The sequence below is a fragment of the Typopeltis vanoorti genome, chromosome 15 (assembly GCF_054136105.1).
Source record: "Typopeltis vanoorti isolate ZY-2024b chromosome 15, IOZ_Tvanoo_1.0, whole genome shotgun sequence".
Lineage (NCBI taxonomy): Eukaryota > Metazoa > Arthropoda > Arachnida > Uropygi > Thelyphonidae > Typopeltis > Typopeltis vanoorti.
Genome location: NC_143563.1, coordinates 30,401,109 through 30,414,417, shown reverse-complemented (window position 1 = coordinate 30,414,417; position 13,309 = coordinate 30,401,109). Strand labels below are relative to the sequence as shown.

The 13,309-nt window shown below is 35.8% G+C and overlaps 1 protein-coding gene across 3 annotated transcripts in view; it reads right to left on the bottom strand.

Moving 5' to 3' along the window:
- The window catches only part of poe (E3 ubiquitin-protein ligase-like protein poe), an 801,929-nt gene that overhangs the window by 629,573 nt on the left and 159,047 nt on the right, over window positions 1–13,309 (bottom strand). For all 3 annotated transcript variants that reach the window (XM_090405892.1, XM_090405894.1, XM_090405895.1), the window contains exon 14: window positions 6,962–7,041. In XM_090405892.1, coding sequence (XP_090262018.1) covers window positions 6,962–7,041 — 80 coding nt within the window. The remainder of the gene's footprint in view (window positions 1–6,961; window positions 7,042–13,309) is intronic.

The following is a 13,309-nucleotide window of genomic DNA, read 5'->3' as shown; positions in this document are numbered from 1 at the left end:
GAGCCTAGCTGAACATTCGACAATTTGGCTGAACATTCCTTTAGCGCATGTGCTGAAATCCCATCTGTCCCTGTTGTATACTTATACAGGTTCTGCAATGGCTTTTCAACCTCATTATCATGAACCTCATCTTTTCATTCAGTGTAGTAGCAGCACTATGCACAATGTTTCATACACCTGGTTGATAGCTCTTAGCAAAGTGAGCACTATTTGAACAATGACATCTCTTTCTGACACAAGGGTTCCATCTGCATTCAGTAAAACTATTAGTTTTATTATTACTTTATTTTTTTTTTTAATTTCTTTTTCAACTAGCAATGCATAATAAAGTTTTACTAAAAACACAAAGACAACTGAAGAGATTGGGTGAAAAACAAAATAAATATCTTTATTTAAAAATTTAGTGTGTATAAAATGCTTCAGTGTCTTGCATGATACACAATTCAATCTTACAAATAAAGCTTAAAAGGTTTCACAAATTTTGCTGCAGAAAATACAAACAACAGCTCTCAAAATTACTCCCAATTTCTCTTCAAAATCACAGTTAACTCATTTAATTTAATAAGGCACTCTTTCTTTCTCTCTCAATAGTAATTTCAATCTAGTTAAAATATACCTTGTTTTCTAGGGGGGGGGGGGTCATGTCACTGAGATCTCATCTGGTTCTTGAAATTCTACATATCTTGAATACCACAAGATTACCATTTTACACTTCTCTGAACATATACAATTCCTGCTTTTTAAAAGTTTCTAATTTCTTAACTGTTTCACTATCCTCAACCATCATTTTCCTCCCTTGTTTATAAACAATGCAACCAAAACAAACATACTATATCCTCAATATTAACTTGCATCCTTTAAAAGAAATTCACCAATTTATTCAGAAAAACAGTTCTCTCATAATTTTCTTACTTTCCTGAGACTTAAAGATCATCTTTCATTTTCACCTCTTTCTTTCAAACTTTCCATATTCATGCAGAATATATTTTGTTTCAAAACAAAAGTTGTTCCCATTATATCCAACTTCATATTCAGAAATACATCATTTGATGCAAGCACACTACTGCTTAGTGTCACAAAGAAATATGCAGTGAAAGCAAAAATAAAGTCATCACTTGTTATTAACAAGGCTACAGTTCTTTCATCACATGAAAACTTAATTGAAACTTGTAATATTTTTTGTTAAATGTTTATGTTATAGGAGGGGGAGGATTAAGACAAGTCCTTTTTCCTTTCATGATATATATACAGACGTCAGAGTAAAACAGTTACAACAGACCATAGCAACACAATTAAAATCTGTAAGATATCTTATATCTTACAAATTTTAAGACATCTTATATATTATAAAAATTAAAGAGAATAAAATAAAATTTTAAATATTTATTTATAAATCAGGCTAAAATTTTTCCTTTCATTTGTGTTCCAAAGATCAGGAGACTGAATAAGAGGTAAGTGTAAAATGGATGAATTAGAGGCTTAAGCATGAAACATGGAGGAAGTACAAGATGAATAATGGTAATAATCAGTTACATGAAGAGTAATAAAGAACAAGCCAGAACAGTGACTCAATATGGAAAACAAAATGCAGTATGAGTAGAAATTTGCAAATCAGCAAAGAAAACCCCTACAGAGTTTTTTTTATAAGATATGTGACAAGTAGAAGGAAGAATGATTATGGTAATGGATGAAAATTGTAGAGTGATAACTGTGGCAGAAGACATTGTTGAGATATTCAGTGATCAATTTATAAGGATGTTTCATCCTCACCAGGGTGAAATCATGAGAAACTTAAGTGTAGAGGACACAGGAGAGGATGACTTAATTCTGAGTGAGCAGGAAGGAGATATTTGAGGAAATAAATAACCTTGATGTCAATAAGGTGATAGGATTTGATGACATATCACCACACATCTGAAGGGAATGTTCCAGGGAATTGGCAGTGGCATCAACATGCCTGTTTAATTCATTAACATGCATGTCTTACAACAGCACAGGTCCAAGAGAGAGGAAAGAAGGTAAAATTATTCAACTGCAAAAGGTGGTGATAAGGCTGTAGCTACAGATTATAGGCCAATCTATATATCTGAAGTTGTGGTGAAAGAACTAGAGAGATCGGTGATAAGTAAGAAACAGAAATGAGTCGATAATAGCAGTATTCTTTTATATTTTTATCTTTTAATTAACAGCCATACAAACAGCTCTCAAATTCTATCTCACAAATCCAGAGATCTCAAAATCTGCACTAGGCATTAAAAAATGGAAAAACAAAACTCACACAGGAAATTCATGAACTATTAACAACTTTAAATTTGAAAAATAAGAATTGTACACTGCAATGGATACCAGCCCATGTAAATATTGAAGGTAATGAAAGATCAGACAGACTAGCCAAAAAAGCAAGATACTTACCTCAAAAATTACACCCACCACCACCACTAACTGATGCTAACTTTGTCGCCAAAATAAGATTGGTAAAACAAACTATCAAGAAGAATGAAATCACTGAAATTAATGAAAATAGAGAAATAAACACAATAAGCACCAGACTAAGGATGGAACACTTTAAAGGCATGAAAATACAGCCAGACATAGTAGGAGCTATGAAACATGCAAGAACTGTCCAGGAGTTGAATTAACACCTGCCCATATCTATTCTTGTCCAGCTACTGCTCTACAGAAAACTGACAATAACCCTAGAGAAAAGCTCTACTCCATGAAAGTTCAACAGATTGCCAAAGCAGTACTACAGATCCATGGTCATATCTAGAAGCTCTTCAATGGACTCAACAACAACATTTGATGTCATCTGTTCATGCCCCTAATCTCTCTCAGGACTCTCATATCTGCGGTCTCTAGTCTTTGGTCAAGTGTTTTATTTCTAACATAGCTCTCAGATCCATAAGTGAAAATTGGTTTCAACACTGTCTTGTATACAGCTAATTTAGTATTTTAACTAATTTTCTCTTATTCCACATAAATTTATTCACTTGACTTCCTACCATATCAGCTTTGTTGATTCTGTTGTCTATTTCCACATATGATTTACCATCTTCATTAAAAATCATGACTGAATAGCTGAAATGTTTTACTTGTTCTATAGATTCTCAAATCAAAATGCTGTTGATATTTTCAATGATTCTGCCTATTTTCATTGTCTTTGTCTTTTTATTGCTGAGCTTCATGCCATATCTATTACAACAGTTATTCAATTTAGTCAGAGAATCTTGCAGACTTGTAGTGGATTTTTTCTTGGATCATTTCTAAACACTATCTGATCAAAAATATCCAGACCCCCCCCCCTGAAATAGAAAACAGAATCAGCAAAGCTGGTATGGTGGGAAGTCAATTGAATAAATTCATATGGAATAAGAGAGAAATTAGTGGGAACACTAAATTAGCAGTATACAAGACAGTGTTCGAACCAGTTTTAACTTATGGATCTGAGAGCTGGGTTAGAAGTAAAACACTTGACCAAAGACTAGAGACCACAGATATGAGAGTCCTGAGAAAGATAAGAGGCGTGAACAGATGGCATCAATGGCAATATCATATTAAAAATGAGGATATTAGGAAGGAACTTGACATTGTCAGCATTCAGGAATGCGTTAGCAGAGCTAATCTCAGGTGGTATGGTCACTTAAATAGAATGGGCGAGGAAAGATTAGCAAAACAAGTGTTCTCTGCCAGGTTGGCAGGAAAACAACCCAGAGGAAGACCAAGATATAGGTGGATTGATACAATACGAAGTGCTTTAGACGATAGAAATATAAGATTTGATAATGTTGGAGTCTTGACAAGTAACAGACTGATTTGGAGGAAAATTGTAGATAGGAAATTAATAATGATGTAATTTTTTTCATGTAGTACTATCATATCCTGTACACCCCTTGAGGGTACATGGCAGGAATTTGATGATGATGATGACCCCCCCCCCCCTTCAGAATGGTGAATATGGCTATACACATCACAACTGTGGCTCATATAAGCATAAAAGAAAGCACATGGTCTTGCAATCTGCATACACAAACATTAACAGTAAAATGAGTTGTACTAAAAAGTTAAGTGACTTTAATTATGGCACTAAGATATGCTACCTTTGCAACAACTCAGTTCAGGAAATTTCTGTACCCCTGCTGCAGCTTCCCCAATAAACTGTAAGTGACGTTATTGTGAAGTGGAGGTGCAACAACAGCAGCACCATGATCTGGTAAGCCACATGAATCACAGAGCAGGACCACCAATTGCTGAAGTGCATGGTGCAACAAAAAAATTGCCTGTCCTCTGTTGAAACACTCGCTACTAAGTTCTAAAATGCTTCTGCAAGCAACTCCAGCACCACAACTGTTTGTCCAGAGCTGAAGAACATGGGTTTCCACATCCATGCAACTGCACACAACACTAACATAATCAAGAATATCAAGCATCAGATGAAGTTTTATTTATAGAGCTTACTGCCACTGAACTCTGGAGCAGTAGTAATGGTTCCCCATCTGATATTCCAATGGATGAGTCTGAATTTGGTGGATGTCCAGAGAACACTACCTGATTATGTTTTGTGCCAACTGTAAATTTTGGTGAAGGAGGCATTATTTATTTCAGTCTGTTTTTCTGTTTTTCATGGTTCAGGCTGGGCCACCCAGCTCCAATTATGAGAAATCAGATAGATAGAATGCATGTAATAACATTCTAGACAATTCTGCACTTCTAACTTTATGGCAACAATTTAGTGAAGGCCCTTTCCTGTATCAACACAATAATGCTCCTGTCCACAAAGTAAGGTCTGTGCAGGAATAGTTTGATGAGATGAATGCTGAAGAACTTGACTTGCCTGCAGAGCCCTGATTTTAACCCCATCAAACACTATGGGATGAACTGTAATGCTGATTGTGAGCAAGGCTGAATCGCCAGACAATGACTGACCTCACTAATGCTCTTCTGGAAGAATGGAAGAGAATTACCACAGCAACATACCAAAATCTAGTTGAAAGCCCTTACAGTAATGTTATAGCAGTAAAGGGTTGATTAACTCTATATTAATGCCTTTCATATTAGAGTTGAAATGAGCATGCATTCAGATATTTCTGATCAGATGGTGATTCATTAATGTACAAATTAAATAGTAGTGGCCCAAGTACAGAGCCCTGGAGCATGCTGCTGGTCATAAGCCTTTCACTGGACTATACTTCTGAATAAACTACTGTCTGGTATCTCTCCATCAATGATCCTCTTGTCCACATCACCAACTTCACATCCATTCTCATTTGCTGCAATTTATCAGAATTCCAATGTGTATCTTGTCAAAAGTCTTTGCAGCAGTATCACTATGTAGCTTATCTTTATCCAACTCAGCTGTTACTGTATTATAAAATGTAAGTTACTGAGGCATGACCTACCATTTACAAAACCATGTTGCCCCCATGCAGTATTCTGTTTCTGGATTTTTTTTTTTCCCCTCAACCAACTTCAATACCTTAACGACCACTCCTAAGATGCTGATTGGCTGATAATTTGTTACTTCAGTCTTGGAACCTCCTTTATGCAATGAAACTATTTTCCCCCCTCTTTCCACCCCTTCCTTTGGACCAACCCAGAGCTGAAACTTAAACAATGTGGTCAAAGGTATGATTCCCTTGCATTTTCTCATAATGTTCAAACTGATCTACCATCTAATCCTATAGCTGTATTCACATTAAGGTTCTGTAATATCCTATGTACCTCCAGTTCCTCTATTTCCACATCAGCCATTGCCTCTCTTAACTGCTGTATCTCCATCCAGATGATGTACAGTTGCAAAGTGATCACTTAGCAATTCAATCATTTTGTCTGCTTCAGTTACTTCTCTATCATTAGTAGTTGTCAAAATTATTCTTCCAAAATTATTTTTCCTTTTACATGCCACATACCAAAAGAGCTCTTTGAGACCTATAACTTGCACAGCAAATTTCCTCTAATACTTTGAGGTTTATGGAAGAAATTCAAATAGAAAGGTGATCAAGCAGGCACACGAGAAGCACAAAGCACAGGCCAGAAGGGTGACAAATATGACCTGTGTTTGGACTTCTTGTGTACCTGCTGATCACCTTTCTATTTAAATTTCTTCCATAAACTTTTCTTTTTTTGTGGCTACTGCTTAATGATACTACTTCATCATTTGACTCTCACTTGATTTATTCTCATGACTAAGTATGCAGTCTTCTATTACTTTTCTCAAATGCTCCTTTACTACTTCCTATGCACTATTATTATCCAACCCAAGCAGTTTCTTTCTCATGCCATAGCACTGCTCTAAGCAGCCATCCAAATTTGTCATACTTAACTCTGTAATTCCACATATACTCCCTCCTAACTGAAAATTCCTCACATTTAGCAACCACCCAGGTCAAGAGTAAACAATCACTCTTACCAACTGGTGGCAATGTAGTAATATTGATTGCAGACAAATTCATGTTAGACATAGCACTCTCAAATCCCTGCTACCTCCTATCACATGCTGCTTCAGGTAATTAGTCCTTAGTATCTCCATAAATTCCATTTCCTTCCTCCCATGTGTTCTTTCCTCCTCCTCCTTTACCTCAGCAGACTGCAAATGAGTGTGAGTAACTATTATGGTGAACTTCAACTACGTGAACATAGATGAAGTTCACCATAATAATTACTCACACTCATTTGCAGACTACTGGGGTAAAGTAATTTTCCTTTAAGATGTCAAACATTTTCTGTGGCATGCCTGTAATTAGAATCAGGAATGGCACAAAAAGAAAAATCTGGAAACTAGGAAGAATATGTAGATGACAATGGATAACAATAATGTAGAAACAAAATATGTATAAATATATAATGCAAATATAGAATCCACAAGAGAAAATTAATTTCAATATATTTCTTTCTACTATTTTAAATGTTAATCAATAAAATTAAGTTTTCAACCCAATAAATGACAATATCTAGTTAAACTTACAAATCCATCTAGTTTGGGTGCCTCCTGATTATTAATATCAACAGACATTAAGCTATAAAATCTTGGTTTCACAGCTGCACCTAATAATAAATATAATATGAATGCTTGGATAGCATAATAAAAACAATGTCAATATAAAGTAATATTTTATAACTGGGATGCTTCAATTGGTTATTCCTTTATCATAAAGCAATTGTATGACCAATACTTCCATGTGGGAACTTGGAAGTATCGGTCGACAGAAAACTGTCAAACCATAAGAATGTAATTCATGGCTTACTCCACAACGGAAGTAGCTCTTTATCACTTGTTATGAACTGACTAGTTTGCAACCTCTGCCAGGTCTAACTCTCAACAATCCTGTTTCTTCAAAATGACTAATCAATTGTCGCAGAACACGTGGAGATAGTGGACCTCATCAACATTTATTCAGGTGACAAAATTTTAGGAGTGCAGCAACAGCATTGCAACTGTTTAGATAGTACAGCTTAAGGAGCAAAGCATTTTGGGACAAGGTTAGTGTCATTACTGCGAACAGTATCAACAACCAAAATGAAGGGAAAAATTCCATGTCCATCTTTTTAAACTCTCCTGGAACCTGCCAAATTGAGTGATTCGCAAATTCCATGCATTTGGTGTTTATAATGCCCCCGGTGGTGAATTTTGGAATTACTTTTTCTTCAAATATCACTTCTAGATGATGCACAATGTATTCCTGCAAAGTATCACAGCATTTAGATCAGTGGATGGCACTCAACAAGGCCTTATGACAGGAGTACTTTAATTTTGATCACTCTGTATATCCTATTTTTTTTCTGAACTCATTCAAGAGTTCAGAAATAAACTGTAACATCTGTGTGATTGGTTCGAGGACACAATGTGATAGGTTAGTAAATTTGGCACTCGTGTAAAATTGGTGATTTTTGTCTGTTTTATTGTGTTTTCCCTTAGAAAATAAGTGTTTTCTAGTATTATTGTAGATTTTAGTGTTTTATAACATAATTTTATTAAGATATTTCAATAAAAAGTATAAGTTTAAAATGGCACCAAAAACACACAAGAAACTTAATACTAAGAAGAGCAGTGGAGTCGAGAACAAGAGGGCTAGCCCTGCTAACGAAATTATTGAAAATGAATTCAGCAAAAATAGCAAAATTAAAGCAGATCATCAGAGAGACAGCACTCGAATTGCAAAAAGTTGAAAGGCATTTAAATGAACATAGGGAGGAAAAGAAACTTAAGCAGCAAACAAGCAAGCATGGAAACAGGTAACTCAGGAAGTATCAGAAATCAGGTAAGTGATGTTGTTTGTAAAAAGAAGGATGTTATTTGATATCGTGACGCTATAATAAAACATGCTATTGATGAGCAAGTTATAACTTCAAGTTTTCCAGAGCAAAAATTAAGAATATAAAGGAAGCAATTCAAAAGCAGAAAAGAAAAGTAAACGAGATTGTAATTGTAGTAGGTACTAATGACTTAACTAGCAATAAGTTCAGTATGAGAGAGAGAGAGAGAGAGTGAAGAGTGAGAAAGTGGAAATCATCAGAATATTACCTCGATATGATAAAAATGAATTAAGAAGAAAGGCTGTGATGGCAAATGATTCAATGTGTAGGCTGTCTAGAAGGAATGGATGTGAGTTTTTGGATGTGTAAAGTGAGGGAAGATTGGATTTGTATAAGAAGGACGGCCTCCACCTGAATGCATTTGGTATCAGGAGTCTAGAAACTATAACTGGTATGAGACCTAACACAAAGAGTCAGGGAAACTAGATTATAAAGGGAGAAATGTGAGAATGCGAGTATAAGAGCGACAATGTTATATAACTGTGGTAATGACGGGAATGGGCTTTATCGTGGAAATGTTGATGAGGGAGGGGGGGGGGAAGAGAGAGAGGGAGAGAGAATGATTACGACATTGTGTTCATTCAGTTTGGACCCATCAAACGTGTGCAAAGATGTCTACATGTATAAGGCACTAAAGAATAGAAATCTGCAAGTTGTCCAACTGTGTCATGCAGACTGCAGTCAAGAGTATACAAAAGAACATGAAAGTAGCTTATTATGTCTGTACACAAATGCTAGGAGTATCAGAAACAAAGGGGTAGGTAGAGTTTGTTGACTTGGTTAGTATGTTGAGACCTCAGATTGTAGACATTAGTGAGCCCTGGCTACCAGAATCAGGCATATTAACTGGTATCGAGTGTAAAGGGTACACTATTTTTAGGAAGGATGGAGAGGAGGGTGAATGCTGCTAATGATATGGGATGACCTGAATCCAGTTGGAGTTGAGAACTATGTAGTACTACTACTAAAAGTATTTCACGTGGCAGTGAGTTTGAAGCCATCTAGTGTGAGGTGCAATCTAACAAGATCAATTACATAGTGGAATGGTTGCTAATGATGAAAAAATGCATCACCAAATAGAAAAGTTGAACGCGAAAAGAGTAATCATAATGGGAGATTTTAATTATCCAAATATTGAAATATTGATTAATTGGGTAGCCGAAGAATCTCGTGAGAAAAATGAAAATGAATTTATTGAGCTGTTGCGAGACAACTTCCTCATGATAGAAGGAACTCGACATCAAAGAGTGTTAGATTTGATTATAGTGTCAGAGGGCATTTCAGTTAAAGATGTAACTATTCTGCTTCCGGATTGTGACAGTGACCATGCAGAACTCACTTGGGAGGTAACTAAGTTTATGAATGTTCCAGTCAGAAAAGGTTACATGCAGAACTACAAAACAGGAAATTATGACCAACTGAGGAGTATACTGAGTTCAGTAGAATTGGATCGGTTGCTGAATGGGAAGAATATCCAGTGCATGGAAAGCATTTAAACAATACTTAAAAATGATGTAATATCAGAATGGTCCCTAGAGTTTTATGCTGCAAGTAAAAGAAAGAAAAAAAAGATAGAGATGAAAGTAACCCTTCTGAATGCAGATGGAGTGAGGGTGACTGATGCAGAACAGATTATTAAACATTAATATGAAATAATAAAGAAAAGGATGACATGGAAGGAATACTGTGTGCATAAGGATGATGTCTGTTATGAAAATTATAAGCAGCAAACTAGAATAGTCACAAATGTTGTACAGAAAGCAAAGTCTGAGTATGAAAAGAAACTGGATCTGCGTGCTAAAGACAACCACAAGAATTCTATCAATATGAAGTAAAAGAAAGAATGAACATGAAAGAATAACTCTTCTAAATGCTGATGGCATGAGGGTAACAGATGCAGAAGTGATTGTTCAACTACCGTATTTTCCGGTGTATAAGATGCTCCTATGTATAAGACGCACCCAAGAAATTTAATACAATTTTCTGGAAAAAACCTAAAGTATGATTTTAAAAAAAAATGGATAAAATAATAGGTAATTTTTAATAGTAAACTGACCTTCCAGAAACCTGCAAAACCCATGTCACTGTCATCTGACTCTTCTCTATCATCATTCATTTCTTCTCTTTCTTCTTCCTCTTGTTCTTCATCATCATCATCATCTTCATATAAGAAATGATCTTCACTTCCATCAAGGGCGTTGCTAATTCCACATTTCAAAAAAGATTTAACAATAGTTTGTTCATTCATTTTCGACCAAGATGTCTTAACTCACTCGCACACTTGAGAGATTGATGACCGTTTCAGGGCACCCTTTGGTGTTAGCTGATGTACACCGGCATTCATCATCTTTTCATTTTTCTTCTAATCATTTCTAAGTTCTAATAATTTTTTCTGTAGGCAGAGGTCCAAAATGTCTTTCAGCTTCCCTATTCCCGTGTTCTTCTGCATATTTTACAACCTGTAATTTGTAACTTGAAGTATATGAATGTCGCCTGTTTTTTTTCCATCACTAAAATCTGCGGGGAAATATCAAACTGAACACAAAATATCTCAACATGTCAACTCAATACTGATAAACATCGGTAACTGATTACTCTGATAAGATATTATGAAACTTGAATAGGGACTCCCCGTTCTTAGCCAATGACGTGCTAGAAGTCACGTGAAGGTCACGCATCAATTTGATTGCACCATTAACAGCCTACAAAGATCTTGGAACATAAAAGGGAGTGTGTATGACTTTGAAAAGAGGAAACAATCTTTACCTTCATTATATAAGATGCACCCCATTTTTAAGATGAATTTTTAAGGTAAAAAAGTGTGTCTTATACACCGGAAAATAAGGTAATAAGTGCTCATTTTGTTAAAAGCTATCCACCTGGTGTAAGCAACGTTGAGCTCAATGCTATCACTTCACTGGATGAAGAAACTCAGGTGTACAAACTGAAGAAGAATTCAGCAATAGGGACTGATGGGATATCAGTACGTGTGCTAAAAGAGCGTTCAGCAGAACTGGATCTGCGTGCAAGTAAAAATTTCCATTCTCCGCAAGAATAGAAAGAATGTATGGTAATTCCATTGCACAAGGGCAGTGCAAAAACTGATGTATTCAATTACTGACTAATTAGTATTTCATGAGTGGTGGTGAAGATTTTGGAAAGATAGGTTATGGTTAGTATTCAGAAATGGGTTGACAGTGAATCTCTACTTTGCAATGAGCAACATGGGTTTACTAAGGGAAGGTCATGTTTTAGCAACTTGCCCACATTCTATAACAATGTTACGACCAAACTTTACAAGGTGAATGGATACACCACGATATGTTTGTATTTTGTTAAGGCTTTTGACAGAATACAGCATGGAAGACTGTTGTGTAAACTGGAGAATATGGATTTGGATTATAGAATATTAGTGTGGATAAGAGGATGGCTGACTGACAGATATCAAAAAGCAGTATACGGGGGGGGATGTGAATCTGCAAGATTTAAGAAAAAATTAAAAAAATAAAATAAAATAACCAGTGGTGTCCCCCCAAGGATCAATCCTTGGTCCACTGTTATTCAATCTATACATTAATGTTATTGGGAAGGATTTGGCAAGTGTTGTTAGTGCAAGCAGTGTGAATAAATTCAAGAATAAGTATGATAGCTTGTGCATGTAATATGAGTCGCTAACTCCCCAGAGGTCTCTATTGATAATGGCATACAGCTATTTGCTGATGATGCAAAGATAGGTAGGGTAATCAGGAATGCTGCTGATATGCAGTACTCTTGCAGAATGATTTGAATAGGCTGGAATTGTGGGCATGGGAAAATGGATGTCAGTAAATGCAATGTCATTCACTTTGGTGTGATTAGGTATCCAAAGTCGTATTATATTGGTGGAATTATGCTAGGGATCTTGGAGTTTTAGTAGATAGGAAGTTGAAGTTCAGAGGGCCATGTAACAAAGATTGCAAATACAATTCAAAAGATAATTGCAATTCTGAAACGAATGTTCACGTATAAAGATAAGGATGTCATTTTGCCTCTTTACAAGGCCTTGATAAGACCTCACTTGGGCTATTCCAGGCAGGTCTAGTCTCCTGGTTTCCAGGAGACCAGACCTGCTAAAAAATTGTGTTAAAAAATTATATCAGGATTGTGGAATACTGATTATGAAGACAGATTGAGAATTTGTAGACTACAGACCCTAGCAAAAATGAGAAAGAAGGGTGATATGATTGAGACTTACAAACTTCTGAAAGGATCATACAGGATTTCAGTTAATGGAATTTTTCAATTAATGGAGAGTGGGGAAAGGACAAGGGGGCATCCTTGAAAGCTGAGAATGAACTGCTAAAAAGGGAGTGAGGGCTAGATTTTTTCTCTTATAGGGTAGTTTGTGTGATTGAAATGGATGTTGTTAGTGCAAACAGTGTGAATGAATTCAAGAATAAGTATGATAGCTTGTGTGTGTGTGTGTGTGTGTGTAGTATGAGTCGCTAACTCCCCCCAGAGGTCTCTATTAATAATAATAACATCTTAATTGCAAGAAACTTCTGATATGATTTCTTCTTTTCCAGAACTGCCCATTCTTGTATCCACCAAGTTTTGGTTTTTCCTTACATGCTTCAATCACTTTTAATTACATGCTTCGATAACCTCACATGCTTCAATGGCGGAATCAATAAATGTCCCTACTACCCCAGATCTCACGAATCAGTTGCTACAGTTTGTAACTGGTTCACATTTCCTACAATAATATTTTTATATTTAAGGTTTCACTAAAACTGCTGGACTTTGATCCTTTTTGACATTTATATAGTTAAATTCCTGCTCAAAACTAAATAGTAATTCTCCTATTCCCCTATACAGTACATTCTTATAGCCTGATTTAGTTAGAAGATATCACTATCAACAATAATGAGACTTTTATTATCCTTGTTTGTTTTCTCCATATGAATTCATTTGGAATTTCAAAACAGTAATGATAAGTCCATGTCCCTAAGAACAGAAA